General features: G+C 38.6%; 1 protein-coding gene across 7 annotated transcripts in view; it reads right to left on the minus strand.

Moving 5' to 3' along the window:
• LOC127944458 (zinc finger protein castor homolog 1) overlaps positions 1 to 16,557 on the minus strand; it is a 183,775-nt gene that overhangs the window by 68,663 nt on the left and 98,555 nt on the right. For 3 of the 7 annotated variants that reach the window (XM_052540386.1, XM_052540379.1, XM_052540384.1), the window contains exon 1: positions 8,771 to 9,169. The exons of the other annotated variants lie outside the window; for them this stretch is intronic. In XM_052540386.1, the coding sequence (XP_052396346.1) occupies positions 8,771 to 8,819 (49 nt within the window). In that variant the 5' untranslated portion in view covers positions 8,820 to 9,169. Of the gene's footprint in view, positions 1 to 8,770; positions 9,170 to 16,557 lie in introns of those variants that run through there. 7 annotated transcript variants of the gene reach the window in all.

Here is a 16,557-nt window from a genome sequence, read left to right on the forward strand (position 1 = left end):
ACTAAGACATTATATCTTCTTAAATCATTATAAGGGTAAGGGTATTTAAGTGTAACAGTGTACAACAACTATGGCTTTTTGATCACTGTTCTTTCACAGGCACATACATTTTTTTCTGAAAACACAAACACAAAAAAAAAAAGAACATGAACACCCTCCGGCATTATTGACGATGTGATAACTCTCATTTTGAAATGTGACTTCGCACTTGTGCGTGTGCTTTGCATGACAGCATAATTACAATATTTCACTTTTCCTGTTGATTCACTCTATTTGTGCACAGCTATGATAGAGCCAGCACAACACGTCTACCAGTTACAACAGCAATGAGACACGTCATGGAAAACTTTATGATCTCATGTTCCTGTTAATCAGGGTTTGAAAAAAGCGAAGTCCTTCACTCCTATTTACCTAAACCAGCTCACTTTGTGTAGCATTATTTTATGGGCTTGTTGTTTTAGTGTGAGGTATTATAACTTTGCATTCTTTCCCAAGGTCAGCTGCTAGCGTGACACACACAATATTTGCTTATGGGGCTTTTCAGGTCAGTTCTATTATATTTACATCAAATAATTTTTGATAAAGGATGTAAAAGACCTATAAAACAGTACCATAAATGGGAGAGGTGTAGTTGAGGAAAAAGTACAAAAGATCAACAGGTTTTTTTTTTTTTCATATCTTTGACACGTTGATGTTTTTGTGCTGAACCTTGCCAAGCAATGCACCTAAACTAGGACAACAAAGTGGGCACCAGCTCTTGTTTCTACCCAAAGTACCTGTCTCTTATCTCTACAGCTCTATAATCACTTAACAAAGACTCGGGCATTTGCACAAATTAAAACATCAATAATGCACGAGTGCTTTTTAGTTTCTGCCACACACACACCCCAGTGCTGGGGCAGCAGCACTCTCTTAAAATGTGCCACACTCTTGCCCCGAGAGACCTCAAATCCAGTACCAATCCACACCCCCTTGACACGGGAGGGGGGAATTAAACTCAAACGATCGGGGGAAGGCTTATTTTTTAAGAATGAGGGAAAGTGGTGCTTCAGTGTAAACAGCCAACACCCTTGAGTGGCTAACTACCATAAACAACATCACCACAGCATGGTCACCATTTGTCATTAGTGGTCTCGTTGCGAACACAGACAGCTTTAATTCAGGCCAGGGATTCTGCCCTGTCTTTACATATCTAAATCGGCAAAGGCTGGTCTCTTATTTACAGGGATGAGAGCGACCAAACCATCATAGTCAGATGAAATATTGCATGTTAAATATGCTTAAAAGGGGTCAAAACAAGTCCACTATGCGAGAAAAGAAAGAGAGGAAGGGTGGAGGAGAAAACAGTCAAAATTAAAGGGTCCGAAGACGGAGCCAGGAGGTGTTCTGTAAGAGACGGTCCGTTAGTACATTAATCTTGTCCCCCGTCTTCATGTACTATCCACTTATCTCGCAGAATGTATTGTCTATATAGTCTTAAACATGAGAAAACCATTCAAATACTATAGGAGTGTGCTTGAGCCAAATGTGCATGTTCGTGAACATTAAACATTCCTTCTATGGGCCAAAAGATGTCAAAGACAGAATAACTGAGATTCTCACACACACACACACACACAGGCTTTTAAGCTGACACATTACAATTAAGTTGCTTTACTGTTCCTTATCTTTTTTTCTAAACCGATTATTTCATGTTTATCATTTTCTATAGTTTTTTCCCTCTTCCCGTTACCCATGCAAACAATCCCCTTGTTAGCAAACTGTTAAGACAGGCGCTTGGTACACAAATTGCGCTCGACCAAGCGAATTTGTTTTGCAAGGATGACCTGTTTAATCATCTCATTTTCTTTTGTGGACGTTTATTCATCTGGTTTCCACGGTTACAGAGAACATTAAGGGGCTACAGTAATAAGGCTGGAGAGTCAAACAGGTAATAAAAAAATTAACGCCATTTTGCAGCAGCCGAGAACGGTCTCTGAAATGAATCGAGGGAGAGGGGAGCACACACGCAGGTGAAAAGGGGCCTCCAATATTTCCAAACAATTAAGGGCCGGGCTGGTTATTTCACCCTGTAGAGAAGCTCAGATGGGCATCCAATGGACACGACACTTTCAGAACAATCAGTGCTCGGCTGTTTTAAAGTCATAATGTTCCCTCATTTATCGTGATACTCTGATTACTTATCAAGACAATCAAATCCAGCTGAAGTACGATTATTAAAATTTCTTCCCTCCATTCCAAGATAAGATTACTGTTAGTTGCAAAAGTACAGTTATAAAGACATGTTGTAAAAATCTATGTATTTAGATAAAATATACAAATCAAAAAAAAAAAAAAAATTGTTGCAGATTTCCTTAATCACAATGACTCTGTAAAATAAATTTTTGGAAATTATTTTTGGCCCTTTTTTAAAGCCTTCCAAATCACTACAGAAGGTAATGTCTCTCTCTCTCTCTCGCCCTCAACTTTGACAAATGTTGTCCCTTTGCACCAACCATTGAGTCTGACTAGAAGCCAAATATAGAAGATTCCGGCACAATAGGCAGGACAGGTGTTGGAACCCCTCTTAAAAAGATCTGGCCTCAGTAACTGAGACGAACAAAATCCAAATATGGTATTCAAGGAGAGCAGCATACAGGAAAAATAAACAAGCCATTAGCATTCTCTATCTCTCCCCTATACCTGCCTTTAGACAATCCACACATACCAGGGAGCTAAACCACAGATTGCATAATGTAAGATCTAAAAAAAATATAAAAAAAATAAAAACCTCTGGGCAGACTTGAACAGGTATTTTCATTCTATTTCTGCTGGTTGTGCAAGCCGTAACATGGCATTTGTCATGGTCTGCCCAGTGCTGGAAAATATCTAAATCATGCTGGAACACTATTTAATGAAGGCCGCCTTCAACAATCCAACATGCCCTTCCATTTATTACTCATTACTTTCAGTGTGTATGAAGAGATGGACATAAAATTGCACAAATAATAGCACAAAAGCCTGGTGTCAGGTGTCTCATTTGGCACTGCGCTTACACACGGTTTGACTTATTTTATGAGTTGGTCATTCCAAAAATATACAGTGGCTGCAAAAAGTCACTTTTGACACTTACAATGTGTGAATCTCATTGCATTAGATAACAAAATATCAAAGCAAATTGAATCTGCTAACAAATGATGCTAGAGCCTTAGAGCTAAGACATTTTTGTAATTACTTTTAACCAACTGGTGTCAAGGTGATTTTTGGTATGCTTTTTAGAACATATATATATATTTAAATATATAAACAATATAGAGCTTTATCATTTGAAAATTAACATTCATTTCACTTGAGAAGAGTAATTAGTCTTTCAATAAAATAAAAGCCACTTTTTCAGCGCTTTGCTATGTATTTATATTTAAAATGCGCAAGATTTAATTTAATATTTTGTTGTCTAAGTCAAGGTCATTCAGACAGTTTGAAATAAGCATAAAATATAAATACAATATTTTAAAATAATTATATTAACATTTAAATTAACATTTTATTTATTTATTTATTTCAATTTGATCAAAATAACCTCACTTTTCTGAGACACTTTTGTAATTACTTTTAACCAGCTGGTGTCAAGGTGATTTTTAGTGTGCTTTTTAGTATATATATTTTTTCAATATATAAACAGTATAGTGTTTTGTAATTAGAAAATAATCATTTCACTTGAAAAGAGTGATTAATCTATCAATAAAATAAAAGCATCTTTTGCAGTGCTTTGATATGTACGCATATTTTAAATGCGCACAAGATTTGATTTAATATTTTATCAATGTGATTCAGACAATTTGAAGTAAGCATAAAATATCAATTAAATATTAAAAAATAATCAAAATAAAAAATAATGTATAAATAAATAAAAAGTAAAATACAAATGTACGCAAACAATTATTTTCATTAACGCTGTCTTGTTAGAATTCAAGTTGAAGCAATTCAAGGACGCCAAATCCACACCTGTCATCCAGACAGTTCCAATGAACAAGAGCAGGCAGTCGGTTTCTAATACAGACTAAGGGTATGAACTAGCACAAAGGTCAAAGAGACACCTTAGCTTCCCCCCTTTCGTCTTAACAAAAGTCTGGGGTTGGGACAGAACAGCCTTGAGTCCTAAAACTCCTCTTGTAAAGGCAGAAATCCCCAAAAGTGGACACACAGAAGAGTCTAAAAAGCTCTAAGCTCTAGCCATGAGACCGCCAACTGCTCTGTTAACAGCCTCTTAACAGGTGTGGGTCCAAGAACCATGTAATCCTATCAATTTACAAAGTAAAAAAAAAAGAAATTCAGTCAAACAACAAACTCTTTTGCACTCTCTTGTTCTCTCTCTCTCCTCTCGCTTTAGTGTGTAGGCTGTGACAGAACGCAACAGCTGGGCTTCAGATTTATCATGCACAGACTGTAATTATTGCTGCTGCTGCCTGCTACTGACCCAAGTGAATAGAATGTCACCGGCAAAAGCACACACAACCAGACGATTCACGGCAGGGGAGGTTTCGAACGCAAGCACCCCTGTTTGCAGTCAATTACCAGAGAGGACAGGGTATCAGCTCTGTGGCTCTCTAATGCAAACAATCTCAGAGGAAAAAAAGGCAACAGGGAAGACGTTCATTTCCCTTGCTTATCATCGGTAGAGTAAAAAAAAAAAAGTGAGGATTGTCTTTCAGGAAAAATAAGTTTTTTCAAATAAGCAAATTTTCATGACTGAGTAGATAAGAGGGAACTTGCTTCAAGAGATTAATGCAACATGCACACAGTGTCGAGATTTCACACAAGACCACCCGGAAAAGCAATGCTCTAATCTTATCACCCACGCCACCCCATGTGAGTCCGAGAGAAGGAGCTAAAGACTGCTAGCGTGCACGCACCCATCTATCAGCTCGGGCCAATCGGTCTCTTAACTGCAATCCAGCCGCCGTTCTCCACTCCTGCCAGACTAAAGGAACTCGTCAGAGCGGCTGAAGCCTGTAGCTGCACTCAGCCGTCAAGAGCGGGTTGCGGTAGCCCCTCTTACAACCCCTTCTGAAACCTGCCTACAGGGTTGTTCACACCTTAAAGACCCCTGCCACATTTAAAAGGATTAGTCGCCACATTTTGTACCGGCTTAATCTTCCTTTCAGCCAGCATAATAAGAGAGCGCCGATAAGCGGAGCATGCAAATTTCATTCGAGGCCATTGGAGCTCAAGCTTTCAGACAAACAGACTAAAGTCTTCCACACTGTGCTAATTGCTTCTTCATATTCTTCTTTTCCTCTCTTATATGCCGTATCAGCTGCCGCAGATTATTTGTCTCCCCTACTTTGCATGAAATTAGAATTTCATGTGGAAGATCATAAACGTGAAATGAAGCCATTCTGCTAGGCCCTGCGCGTAGAGGAAGACCTTTCAACAACTTTTCTAACCATATGGGCCAAAACGAGAAAACACAATGTTTTGTCTGCACCAAAGGGGGGAAAACGGATCATAAAATTCTCAATCGTGTGGCACATTTGTTGCAAAAGGTGAGGTAGATAGCTCAAGATAGCAGCATTTTTTTTTTTTTGGGAGATGCAAAACTTAAACCACAAGATCCGTGAAGCACCGGTACCTTGATAGTAATACCTTTTTCCTCTCTTAAATAGTTGACTTTTGTTTTACTCAAAATGATACACACAACTCACCTGAGCTCTGTTTATAACTGGATTTGCTTACAGCAAGGCAAATTGCATTCTTGGAAATTATATCATTACTCAAATAATATTCCAGCTTATTCACAAAGACAACATACTGTGATGTATTTGTTTAAATTAATATGGAAAACCTTATCCAGTATTATCCTATTTAAATAAAATAAAAATATTTAATATAGAGCAAAATTATATATATAAAAAAAAGAAAACTGCATATTTAAAGCATATAAATCTATGGATATTTGTGATCGATTAATATATATATATATAAGTGACAGAAACATTCTGAAGTTTTAATTAGGGTCTGGTGTCTGCATGAATGCACAGGAGGAGAAGAGAGATGTTCACATGTCTAGAGATTGATCCGTTCCTGTATTAGTCTCCGTCATCGTTTGTCTGACTGTGAGCTCGGGGACTGTTGGAGTATTAGGATGACAAAGTTTATTCTGATGTTAGGGGACCAGTGACTGATGAGGAAACTCAAGCTAGACTCAGTCGCCCTCTCTCTGTCATTGCTTTTTTTTTTTTTTTTTAATAAGACGGTCATATATAAAAGGAAACAAGTAAATACATCTACTATAGCAGTTAAATCTACAGTAGATTGTACTGATTATTATAAATAACAAACTACACTATTTATATATTACCTTTGATCATTAAACTGTGATAAAGCTGCATTTTGTTTAAAATAAATGATGTACGAGCTATATGGATTCAAAATTTGAATAAATACACCCACATCAAAATAATTTTGTACATTTATTTTTTTTGTGTGCCATATTTTAATATAATTTATTTATTTTTTTTTATTCAAGTGATTTTTGTTTCAAATGATTCAAAATGTACAAAAAGGATTTGAGATGTCCTTCTAAAAGGGGCTCACCTTTCTTCTGTCATCTGTGCGTGTCATCAATTATAGATTAGAATTTAAAGAATATGCATGAGTTGACATGGCAACACTGATCACCCCTTCACTAAAGAGCGCTCTAGCCTTTCTCAGCAGTCGGGTGTGCCGAGGGTCCCTCGGGAAAAATAAGCATAAAAGGGGTTAAATGTGATGCCTAGCATCCTCTCCCCCTTTAATGTCCCCCTTCCGAATGTACTTCAAAAATCTGTTAATCTGCAGCACACAACATTCCTATTAGCATAGACCAGCCCCCTCATAAAAATTCCAGCTAGTTTAATTAAAAAATGTAAATTTACTGTCACCCGAAGAGCTGCAGAATTAGGACAGCAACAGCCTTTTTTATTGCTTAAGACATCAAATCGATTCGGTTGTTGCTAAATTGTGATAAAGGTTATTGAGGGCTGCAGACCTTGGGTTGTTTTTTCCTCCTCATTTGATCCTATTTTGCAGATGAGTGGTAAAGGTGCTCAGAGTGGGCAGAGGCTAAAACTGCTTTCACTCACAGAGAGGAAAAGAAAATAAAAAATGCTGGAGTAATAAAATAACTCCAGTCATCTGAACAGAGGGCATGCAGCAAAATGACAACGATTCAAAACAAAATCTAGGGTGTGTCTCATTTAGAATAAAACAGAAAGCAAACTGTTTAAAAAAAAAAAAGGGAAAAAATTGTCTGATAAATATGACATAATTAATCTGAAGCCACTTCTTAAAGTTCATGAGATGCTCTTTAAAGGAAGCAACAATAACATTTATTTTCACTTATAGTTTAATTTAATCTTTCACCATTTATCTTTTAGAACAAACAGTGTTCATTAGTGTCAAGAAAAAAATGTATATATTTATTGTCTGAGGGCAACAAGACATGAAGATATCATATCAATAACTCACTTTATTTCAAAATTATTGTTTGAATTTTCAGTTATGACAAAATCTATTTTTTGCACTGGAAAAATTCACGAATGTATTTGAATATATATATACTTTTTAATTCAAGCTAAAAAAACAACTTGTGTGTGTGTGTGTGTTTATTGGTTATTGGTTAATAACCAGTCCTAATTCAAAACTTCAAAAAGTGAAGTTCTGGAATAAGTAAACATGTATGTTTTAATTTAATATATAATATATATATATATAATATATAAAAATTAAATAAACATATTGCAGTTACACAAAACCATAAAAAATCTGAAACTCTACCTGAACAGCATCGAGTAAAACACATCGAAAGCCAAGCAAACAAGTGTGTGAATAAACACTACAATTCTGGGCTAAATGAAAACTATTAATAAAACAAATAAGTTTAATTTTCCAGGAACTCTATTTAAGACTAAACTGAAATAGAAATCGGACAAACCCAAACCACACAATATAAACTCACTATGCTAAAACAGCAGCATTTATTTCAGGAACATCGCGCAGTTTCTGATTTTATAATAGTATCTAAAGCTCCAAAAGCCAGGTTATTTGGTCATGAAATCAGAAAATAGGATGGGACAGTATGACTGACATCAATTTCATAATATCCCTAAACGGAGGAATAGGGAAAACGAAGAGGGATATCATCTGTTCTATGTGCCCTTACATGTGTCCAAACAACATTACTACAGCATTTTGTTTACCCAGTCCCCTTGGCAACAAACCCCTAGGCCACACCAGTCACTTCGCTAATATTTTTACATGCCTATGTATGTTTATGCCACATCGGTGCCTCCATAAAGTTATATCAACATGAAAAAAAAAAGAAATAAAAAATTCCCTTGACCACAGACAAACATGACTGCTTTAATAAACACAGATATATGAGTTTCAAACATCGCCGGACGCCTGTAGGTAAGACTGATACACCATGTCTAAATAACAAATAAACTCGACTACTTCCAGTTTTAAAATGAAAGTAGTCTACTTAAATTCTTGCCCTCCTGAGAGGCACGAATAAAGTAAGAAAAGAAAACACGGCACTCAGAGACAGAGTGATCGCATTAAACCCTGCCATCTTCTCACGGCTTGTCACACAGTTATAAATAAAGGTACGGTAAACTCACAGCAACGATACGCTGCCCTTAAAACAAGAGCAACTTCCCTGTTCAAGACATGTTTTATATCAAAACACTCACCTATGGACACACACACATTCAAACACACAGAGAGGTTAGAGAGGAGGGTCACTTACCATATTCAGGGTAGTCGAAGTTAAATCCTGTCAAGCATGTAACTTTCATAATATTACTGAAATCTGTTTGAAAACCATCAGATGTCAGCTGGTCTGCGAGAAAAGGAAAACTAAAGGAAGTTGACAAGAAGTGCCTTTTCTGCTCTCAGGCATGTACTAAACTCCTTAACATGTAATCTGTCAATAGTTTGTAGCAGAGATAATGCCGGCTGCCACGAGTGAGGTTGATTGGCAGCTTGGCTTGGCCCCTCCCTCCTGTGGTTTGACGGGGGGTAGGTGAGAGAATATAGAGCCGGCCCCTTCCTCGACCGCTCCTCCTGCCTCTCTCTCTCTCTCTCTCTCTCAGTCTACGGTTCTGCTCCTGTACACGCGCACATACACACCAAGCAGTTGGCGATGTCTGAATAGGCAGATAGGAAATTACAGCAGTGGAGGAACCTGAGCACACTTTTTTCCTCCCCTTAGTGGGCTGGCCTTCCCATCTTTGGGCTCTTCTAGCCTTTCAAGTCTCTCGGGGAGGAGCCTTCCACGATTCCATGAAAATGAGGAGGGAGGGATAACTCAAAGGCTCAGAGAAAATATCGAGCTCATTAGATGTATCAGTCGGACATTTTTTTGCATGTGATTGTGATGATAACGAGACGCCCGTTCTAAAACGAAAAAAAAAAAGTGCTCTGGTTTTTGTTTATCTTATGCTGTGGGAAAGACCCTCTCTGGCCTACCGTACATTTGACTATCGCAGTTCATTTTATGAGTGTTACTTACCGAAAACAGGAAGTTTGCGGAATATTGCAAAAAAAAAAAAAAAAAAAAAAAACATACCAGCAAATTGACGTGTAAAGCTAGAGTTGTTATGTAAATGAAAAAAGGCTAGTATCAGTTACATTTTATTGCATATTTTAAAGTTGCCTCATAAAAAAAAAAAAAAAAAAAAAAAAAAAACTTTAGTATTGAAGAGTGCTCACATAGTGAAGTAACCTTATACTTGGAACAGTTGGTTGCATATTATGAGGAAGGGCAAATAAAACCTACATGTCCCACCCCCTGTTCCCTTCTTCTCCCTCGCTTTTTCCCTCCTTCTCTTCTTCATTCATCTTCGCCTGCTCTCTGTGCGCTTGTCCCTCTGATAAGGTATCAGTTTTCATTGCAATTTCAGGTGAAATGATAAACGGCAGCCGTTACCAGGTGACAATGAATACTTTATAAGACAAAGCCCTTATTTGCCTGGCAGTTTCTTCCGCTGTGGCATGCAAAAGTGCACACAGACAGCATATTTTCAGCATATTTCTATCTAAACACAGTCAGCTTTGGAAACATTTACATTTGCAACTTGAATCGCGACTCATGCGAGTAAACAACAGCAGGCAGGAAGTGCCAAGTTTTGGCCAACACCATATTGGTTTAATTTCTTGAAAGCACTAAAAAATAAGCCTAATAAAAAGGGGAAATGGATATTCTGGGTACTGTCTCATAACTGTGAGAAATGAGTCAATCTCAAGTTCCTGTTTGCAAACTGTTACATCTCATTTGTGAGCATAAAACAGGTTTTGGTTGATTTAGTGATTATACGGATGACTCATAAAGCAACAATGGCAAAATGTTCCCACCTTAAACTCAATAATCCAGAAGGGAAGAGCAGTCAGTCATTTAATATCTTCAAGACTTAATGGAGAAAACCCTAAACACGCAAAATATCAGCAGACGCACCACACCTATCGATCTCTGCCAACATCATAAAAAAGTTTTCCAACAAACAACATAATGCCACCTTTATGCATGGGACATTTCTTGAATTAGTACAGCAACATGTGTCGAGCGCATTCAAAGTGCTGACTGACACCGTAACAGGACGCACAACGAGCGTGCACCGATCCAGCTGAAAGCTTTGTATGTTAGGGAACGGCCAGTGTTCGCTGATCATTTTTCTTTTCGCTGCCATTTCTGTTTCTCTGAGAGGAGCTGAATGGCGTTTGATGTGGCCCATTATGATGGTATGCTCAGGGCATGGGGGCGAGCGAGGAGGGGGGACTCTGACATGGCAGGGCTACATCCGTCAAAGGGATGCAGGGACCAGACGTTTAGCTGCCCCTGACCGCGCACTCCAGGAGGGGCTGGTCTGATGGCCGCCCGCTCCAAGCGCCTCGCTCCGCCGGGACAAAAGCCAACGCCCAGTTGAAAGATGTGAATTGAGGGGCTTTTATGCCTAGGGCCCGGGGCCATGCGGAGTGAGAAAACTGACCTTTGCTGGGAGTTAGATTGTGTTTGAACCCTCTCGCTGTCTTAGCCAGTGGGACGGCACAGACTGAGTGAATGACTGTGAGATGGAGGGCATCACAAAAAAGAAAACAAACTAAAAAAGATGGAAAGGGAGCATCATCACCATCACCGTCATCATCATCATCATAATCATCTCCTTGGTCTGAAAAAGAAGCTTTCCCACAGAGGTTTAAAATGGAGTTCTTTTCCCGCTCAAATCTCAATTGTGAATTTGACAGGAAACTGAATATGACAAATCTGGAGTCTAATGCAGTGGCTTGAAAAGAAGGCCTGAGAAAGCATTTTTCCTTGTATTGTTCTAGCAAAGCCTGTGATGTTGGATATCATTCCCCCTCACGTCTGTTTGGATAGCATTATATATTTATTTTTTTTCCGGGGTAAACGTATCGCATACCAAAATGTGGGCATATCTCCAAAAGGAGCGGTCCGAAGTTACTTATCATAAACGAATTGTGGTGGTGATCTTTATAATGAAAATCTCTTTATTAAATTAACCATATCATCATTTTGCAAGCACATGAAAATGTGCCTAGGGGGGAAAAATGAGGTTAAAGAGGTTCCTGGAGCAAAGAAAGGTGCACATCTATCTAGTGATAGGCTGACATGTCCAGTTCACTTAAAAAACATTACTTAAAAGTCTAAACATTTGTCTTGACACAGCTTTCATCCCCTGCCTCCCATCATTACATTTCAGTATCTCTCCCGGATGCAGACAGTCATAATGTAATCTTCCTAATTTCAGTCTCTCGCAATCTGGTTTTAAAAGGGAATGAGAGAAAGGGCCACATTTCTGAAGGCCATGACCATAATCATTTTAGACAGATAGCTTCTCCCATTGCAGATGAGCAAATATTTGTAAACTAGCTATCTAATGGAAAATTATAGCGAAATTAGAGCAAAATTCACGACAGAGAAATCGGATTACCTCTAATTTTATTATGCCATCTAGCCCACACAGCATATTTTTTGTAGAGTTTTTTTCCATAAATACCTATGCCAGGGGTCCCGGTAATCAAATAAAATTGAAATTCATCTCCCATTAAATTCAATTAGATGCAATTTCAAAAGCCTATCAAAGATTTTAATTACTAAATTATAAAAGTCTCTAAAGCCAAATTGGGGAAGAAAAAAGTACATCTCTGCAGTGGAGGGGGCAGGAACATAAATATAAGTAAATGAATGTGACTCAAAATAAAACAAGCAGAGGAAATTGTAGATTCAAAAAAGATACCTGACGGAAAATATAATTAACCGAGCAGAGGCCTTATTCAGCGGCTCTGGGTGGAAGAGTGATGTGCGGCCAGGACGAAAGACTCCTGGAGCAGAGGAAATGAACTTAGCTGAGGTACGCTCTGCTTCTAAACGTCTGCCCTCCAAGTTATTAAGCCATAATTGGCTAATTGACACCTTAATTTCATTTATGGGCTCCTGCATTGAGGAGTCAACCTCTGGGTATGGAGGTGGTCCAGGAACAGAGCAGCGAGCCAGTATCCTGTGTGCAGGTGGATCCGAGCCCTCTTCTCCCCCCTATACACCATGATCACGAGTACAATAATTAAATGGGAAAGGGAAACATACTGCCTGAGCAAATGCTTGCAAATCCTCCGTACCTGCTAACGACGACAGCTGCGGGGGTTCAATCGTGCGTGCACAACCAATATCCTTGCAACTTGCCTCATTGGGCATCAATTTGTTTCCCCGCGATAATTCTTTTTGCTAGAATATGTGATAAAGGCTGTTTTTTTTAGGTGATATGAAATGCGCCGTTTAAATTATGTTTACCCACCGAAAGCTCGGTATATCATAAAACAAATTCATAAACAGTAAATTTGCAACGGATGAATGGGTTTCAGCACGCCGTGCAGTAATGCGTAGGACTGACTATTTTAAAGTGACAGCAAACACTGCTGCTGCTACCTTTCAAAAATGGGACAGTATAGGGGTCTCGGGTCACCTACTCGGCCCATTTCCCAGCCACCTCCATACCAATGGGCGGCTAAAACAACAGCACAGCAGCCTGGGAGGACTACAAAGCTCTGTCTGAAAGGACACCTGCTGCCTTTATTCACTTAACGCTCTTTAACTGCTCTCTGTGTTTGTCTAAAAGCCATATCCTAAAAAGACAACCTTCAGGCACTGGATTGGGCAATGATGAATTAGATAAATATTGGCATTAATTGTTGCTAGACAAACATCTCGCACTCTGACAGAGCGAGAGAGAGAGAGAGAGAGAGAGAGAGAGAGAGAGAGAGAGTGGGGGAGTGTGGCTTCCGGAAGACTCTGCCGATGCAGAGTCAAAATCCAATAGGAGAGACTCAGTAAATATTACTAAACTGAAACTTTAATCTGCTTTTTTCCACACTCAAGCTGGCTGGGTATTAAAGCTAATCTTTTTTGTGTGTCATATGGTGGAAGATATGGATGGAGCTAATTTTTAGAGACAAATCTGATATTTGTCAACTGGTTGAAAAAACCTAGGGATTTTCCACTAATCCTCCCACGATGTGAAGGCACGTTAACAGTAAAATGCAGATGGTGTGGAGCTCTCTGCACCCAGCCCAGGCCTGAGCTAGTCTCCGAACGACAAACTGCAACCTGTGCTAATGTGCAGAGAGGCTAGTGTGTTATTCTACATTGCAATTTTCTTGCTGTTTATTCTCTATTCTTCCCCGTTGTTTGCCTGGCTACTTCCTCTGCAATTATTAAAAATGCAACACTGCGCTAACTTTACAACTCTTTCTTTTTCTAATATGGAGACAAGGAAAAATGTTTTAATTTAAAATGTAGCATAAATCTTTAAGGACGCCAACTGCAAGCCCACTGGGTAATTTTCTTGTTTAGCTTTACAAATGAAACTCTCTCCTTTCCCCTGTATACTTTTGGAAACCTTAAAAAGTAAGGACAGTTGTTTCAGAGGTGGACCAACATTTTGATTACAGGTTAAAAAACACGCACCAATAAATTGTTCACAATAAAACCAGGAGTAATCTAGTCAAAATATAATTCAAATGTGCTGTAAACATCTATCTATCTATTACAGAGTTTCAAGTGCAGTCAACTAAAAAAGCAGTTCATTATTGACTTCACTAAAGTATTAGAAAGAACAATCTACAAATAGAAGTGTGGAAATGAGCCTTTAAAGCTCTATTTAAGGAACAGTGCCAACAGGGCAGCTCACATAAAGAAAAGGCTTTTTAAGAAGTTAACCACTACCCTTCCTCAGATGAGAGGCCCCTTATGAGCAACTGAGACCGAGACAGAAAGAGAAGAACAAAGCTGATCATCATCAGCTAGACAGACCGATCTGAGATCAGCTAAGGTGTAAGGCAGAAAGCCTGTCACTCCACCAGGCGCAATAGACTACAGTGAGACATTTTACCACTTCTCTAATGTGCTTTTTTTTTTAAGTCAAAAACAAGCAATCCAAGCCTTTCGTTCTGACCACAAACATGCATTAACAATCTCTGACTCAGTGTTTGAAAAAAGCTGAATGAACAGTCACAAAAATTCTGCTGATCTTCTTTCGTACACTTTCAGCATGTTAGTATTTTATTACGTATTTGCTGCTTTAAAGAAACACAACAAGTTGGACAAAATAAAAATAAAAGCATGGTAGAAATGATTTATGTAACACAAATGCTTGTTGAAACTAGTAAGCATAGCCGACATCTGTTGACCAGTCCTACTGTGAGCTGAAAAAAAAAGTTTATATTATAGGCACAGTGAAATTCAGCATTTCTTTAACATTCAGAGATGCTTTGCATTCATCTGTAAAATAAATAAATATATAAATCCTGACAAGAGGCGGAGGCGGGGGTAATCACTAAAGCTCTTTTGGTGTAATTGGCTGAACAGCAAGGGTAGCAGAAAATTTACAGGCAGACGACAGTGTGAAGGGGACTCGGTCACTGCACCAATACCAGCCCTCAATAATGGCTGCTCCACTCTAGCCTGATTTTAGCCACTGATTTGGTACTGGGATCATCCAACACTAAACAGAAAGCACAAACTACAGGCTACCAACAAGCAGTTATTGAAGAGTTTAAAGGAACAGTTCACTCAAAATAACTAAATAAATAAAATAAAAACAATTGCTTTTCCTTTAGAATTTCTATTAATCAGAGAATCCTAAAAAATCAAAAATAATTATAATTATAAACATGTTTTCGACAAAAACATTAAGCAGCACAACTGTTTTCAATATTGATAATAATTAAATGCTAAACCAACATGTTAAATTGATTTCAGAAGGCTCAGCTATTTAAATTGTAATAATATTTCACAATAGTACGGTTTCTACTGTATTTTTGATTTAATAAATGCAGTCTTGGTGAGAATCAGACACTTCTTAACAAGAAAATCTTACCATATTTGTAAAAAGACATTGTGATTCACTGAAACAAACAAAGATTGATTCAGTTTGGTCTGAATGATTCATTCGCGTTCTACCGATTCATCGACTGTGGTTAGCAGGTAATTGAAAATGAATTTAGTGTATTAGTCATATGGACTACATTTATGATACTTTCATGACAACATGTTTTTTTTTGTCCAAACCTAAACGCTCCCAGGAAAAAAGCAATCAGTGCTTTATTAAAAACAGCCCCTTTTGCACACCAGAGAACTTAAACTGGTTTGAAACAACATGCGGCAGAGTAAATAATGACAGAACTGACATTTTGGTGTGAACTATCCCTTTAACATAACGTGACATGAAGGCAAAAATCCTTAACAGAAACCAAGCAAATCCAGTCAAACTATAACGGAGGGGCAACGGTGGAGGTAAAGCTGTCATGGGCGGCCCAAAATTGGCCTAACTTGTCACAGAGGAGCCTCTTTCAACACCAACCATCTTGAGAGGATAGAGAGGATAACACTTAAAACCTCACAGCTTTATCTCACCCGCTGATTTTCCATAAAATGCCAGGCCAGGGAACCAGGCCATGTGACCGCCATGTAGGTCAGGCAAACGGGGGTAGAGCGGTGGGTGGCGGTGGGGCTTGCGGAGGGAGGGAGTTTTCGATGGAACTGTCGAAAATAGCATGCTGTAAACAGATTAGATCAATGAGGATTGTTGCTTCTGTCTTTGAATACTACACCCAGATAACAGAGAAAAAGAGCGATGCGGGGAGAGAAGAACATAAAAAGCGCAGGTAGAGAGATGAACAGACCGTTTTGTTTAAACAAAGTTATAAGGTCATAAAATGTTTGGGTGGAGCTAATCAAACAACCGCCTGCATGTGGAATACGCCTGAATTTACCAAGTGTGAGAAATGTGTGTATACGTACAGTATACTCGCCTAACATGCAGTTAGTCTTGACCTGAGAGAACCTGAGACACAAGGGAAGAGTTTAAGCCAGCAATAGCTGACAGCTGGTTTGGGCAAAGCCAGGAAATATGAGACTGTGTGTCAGTTGCTCAAATAAATGTTGGAAATGGCAGCTCTCAGCTCAAACTGCAAATCTGAGGATGGGTTAGGAACATACAACACTAGTAAGTTTGACAGTGC

This window comes from Carassius gibelio, chromosome A23 (assembly GCF_023724105.1).
Source record: "Carassius gibelio isolate Cgi1373 ecotype wild population from Czech Republic chromosome A23, carGib1.2-hapl.c, whole genome shotgun sequence".
Classification (NCBI taxonomy): Eukaryota; Metazoa; Chordata; class Actinopteri; order Cypriniformes; family Cyprinidae; genus Carassius; species Carassius gibelio.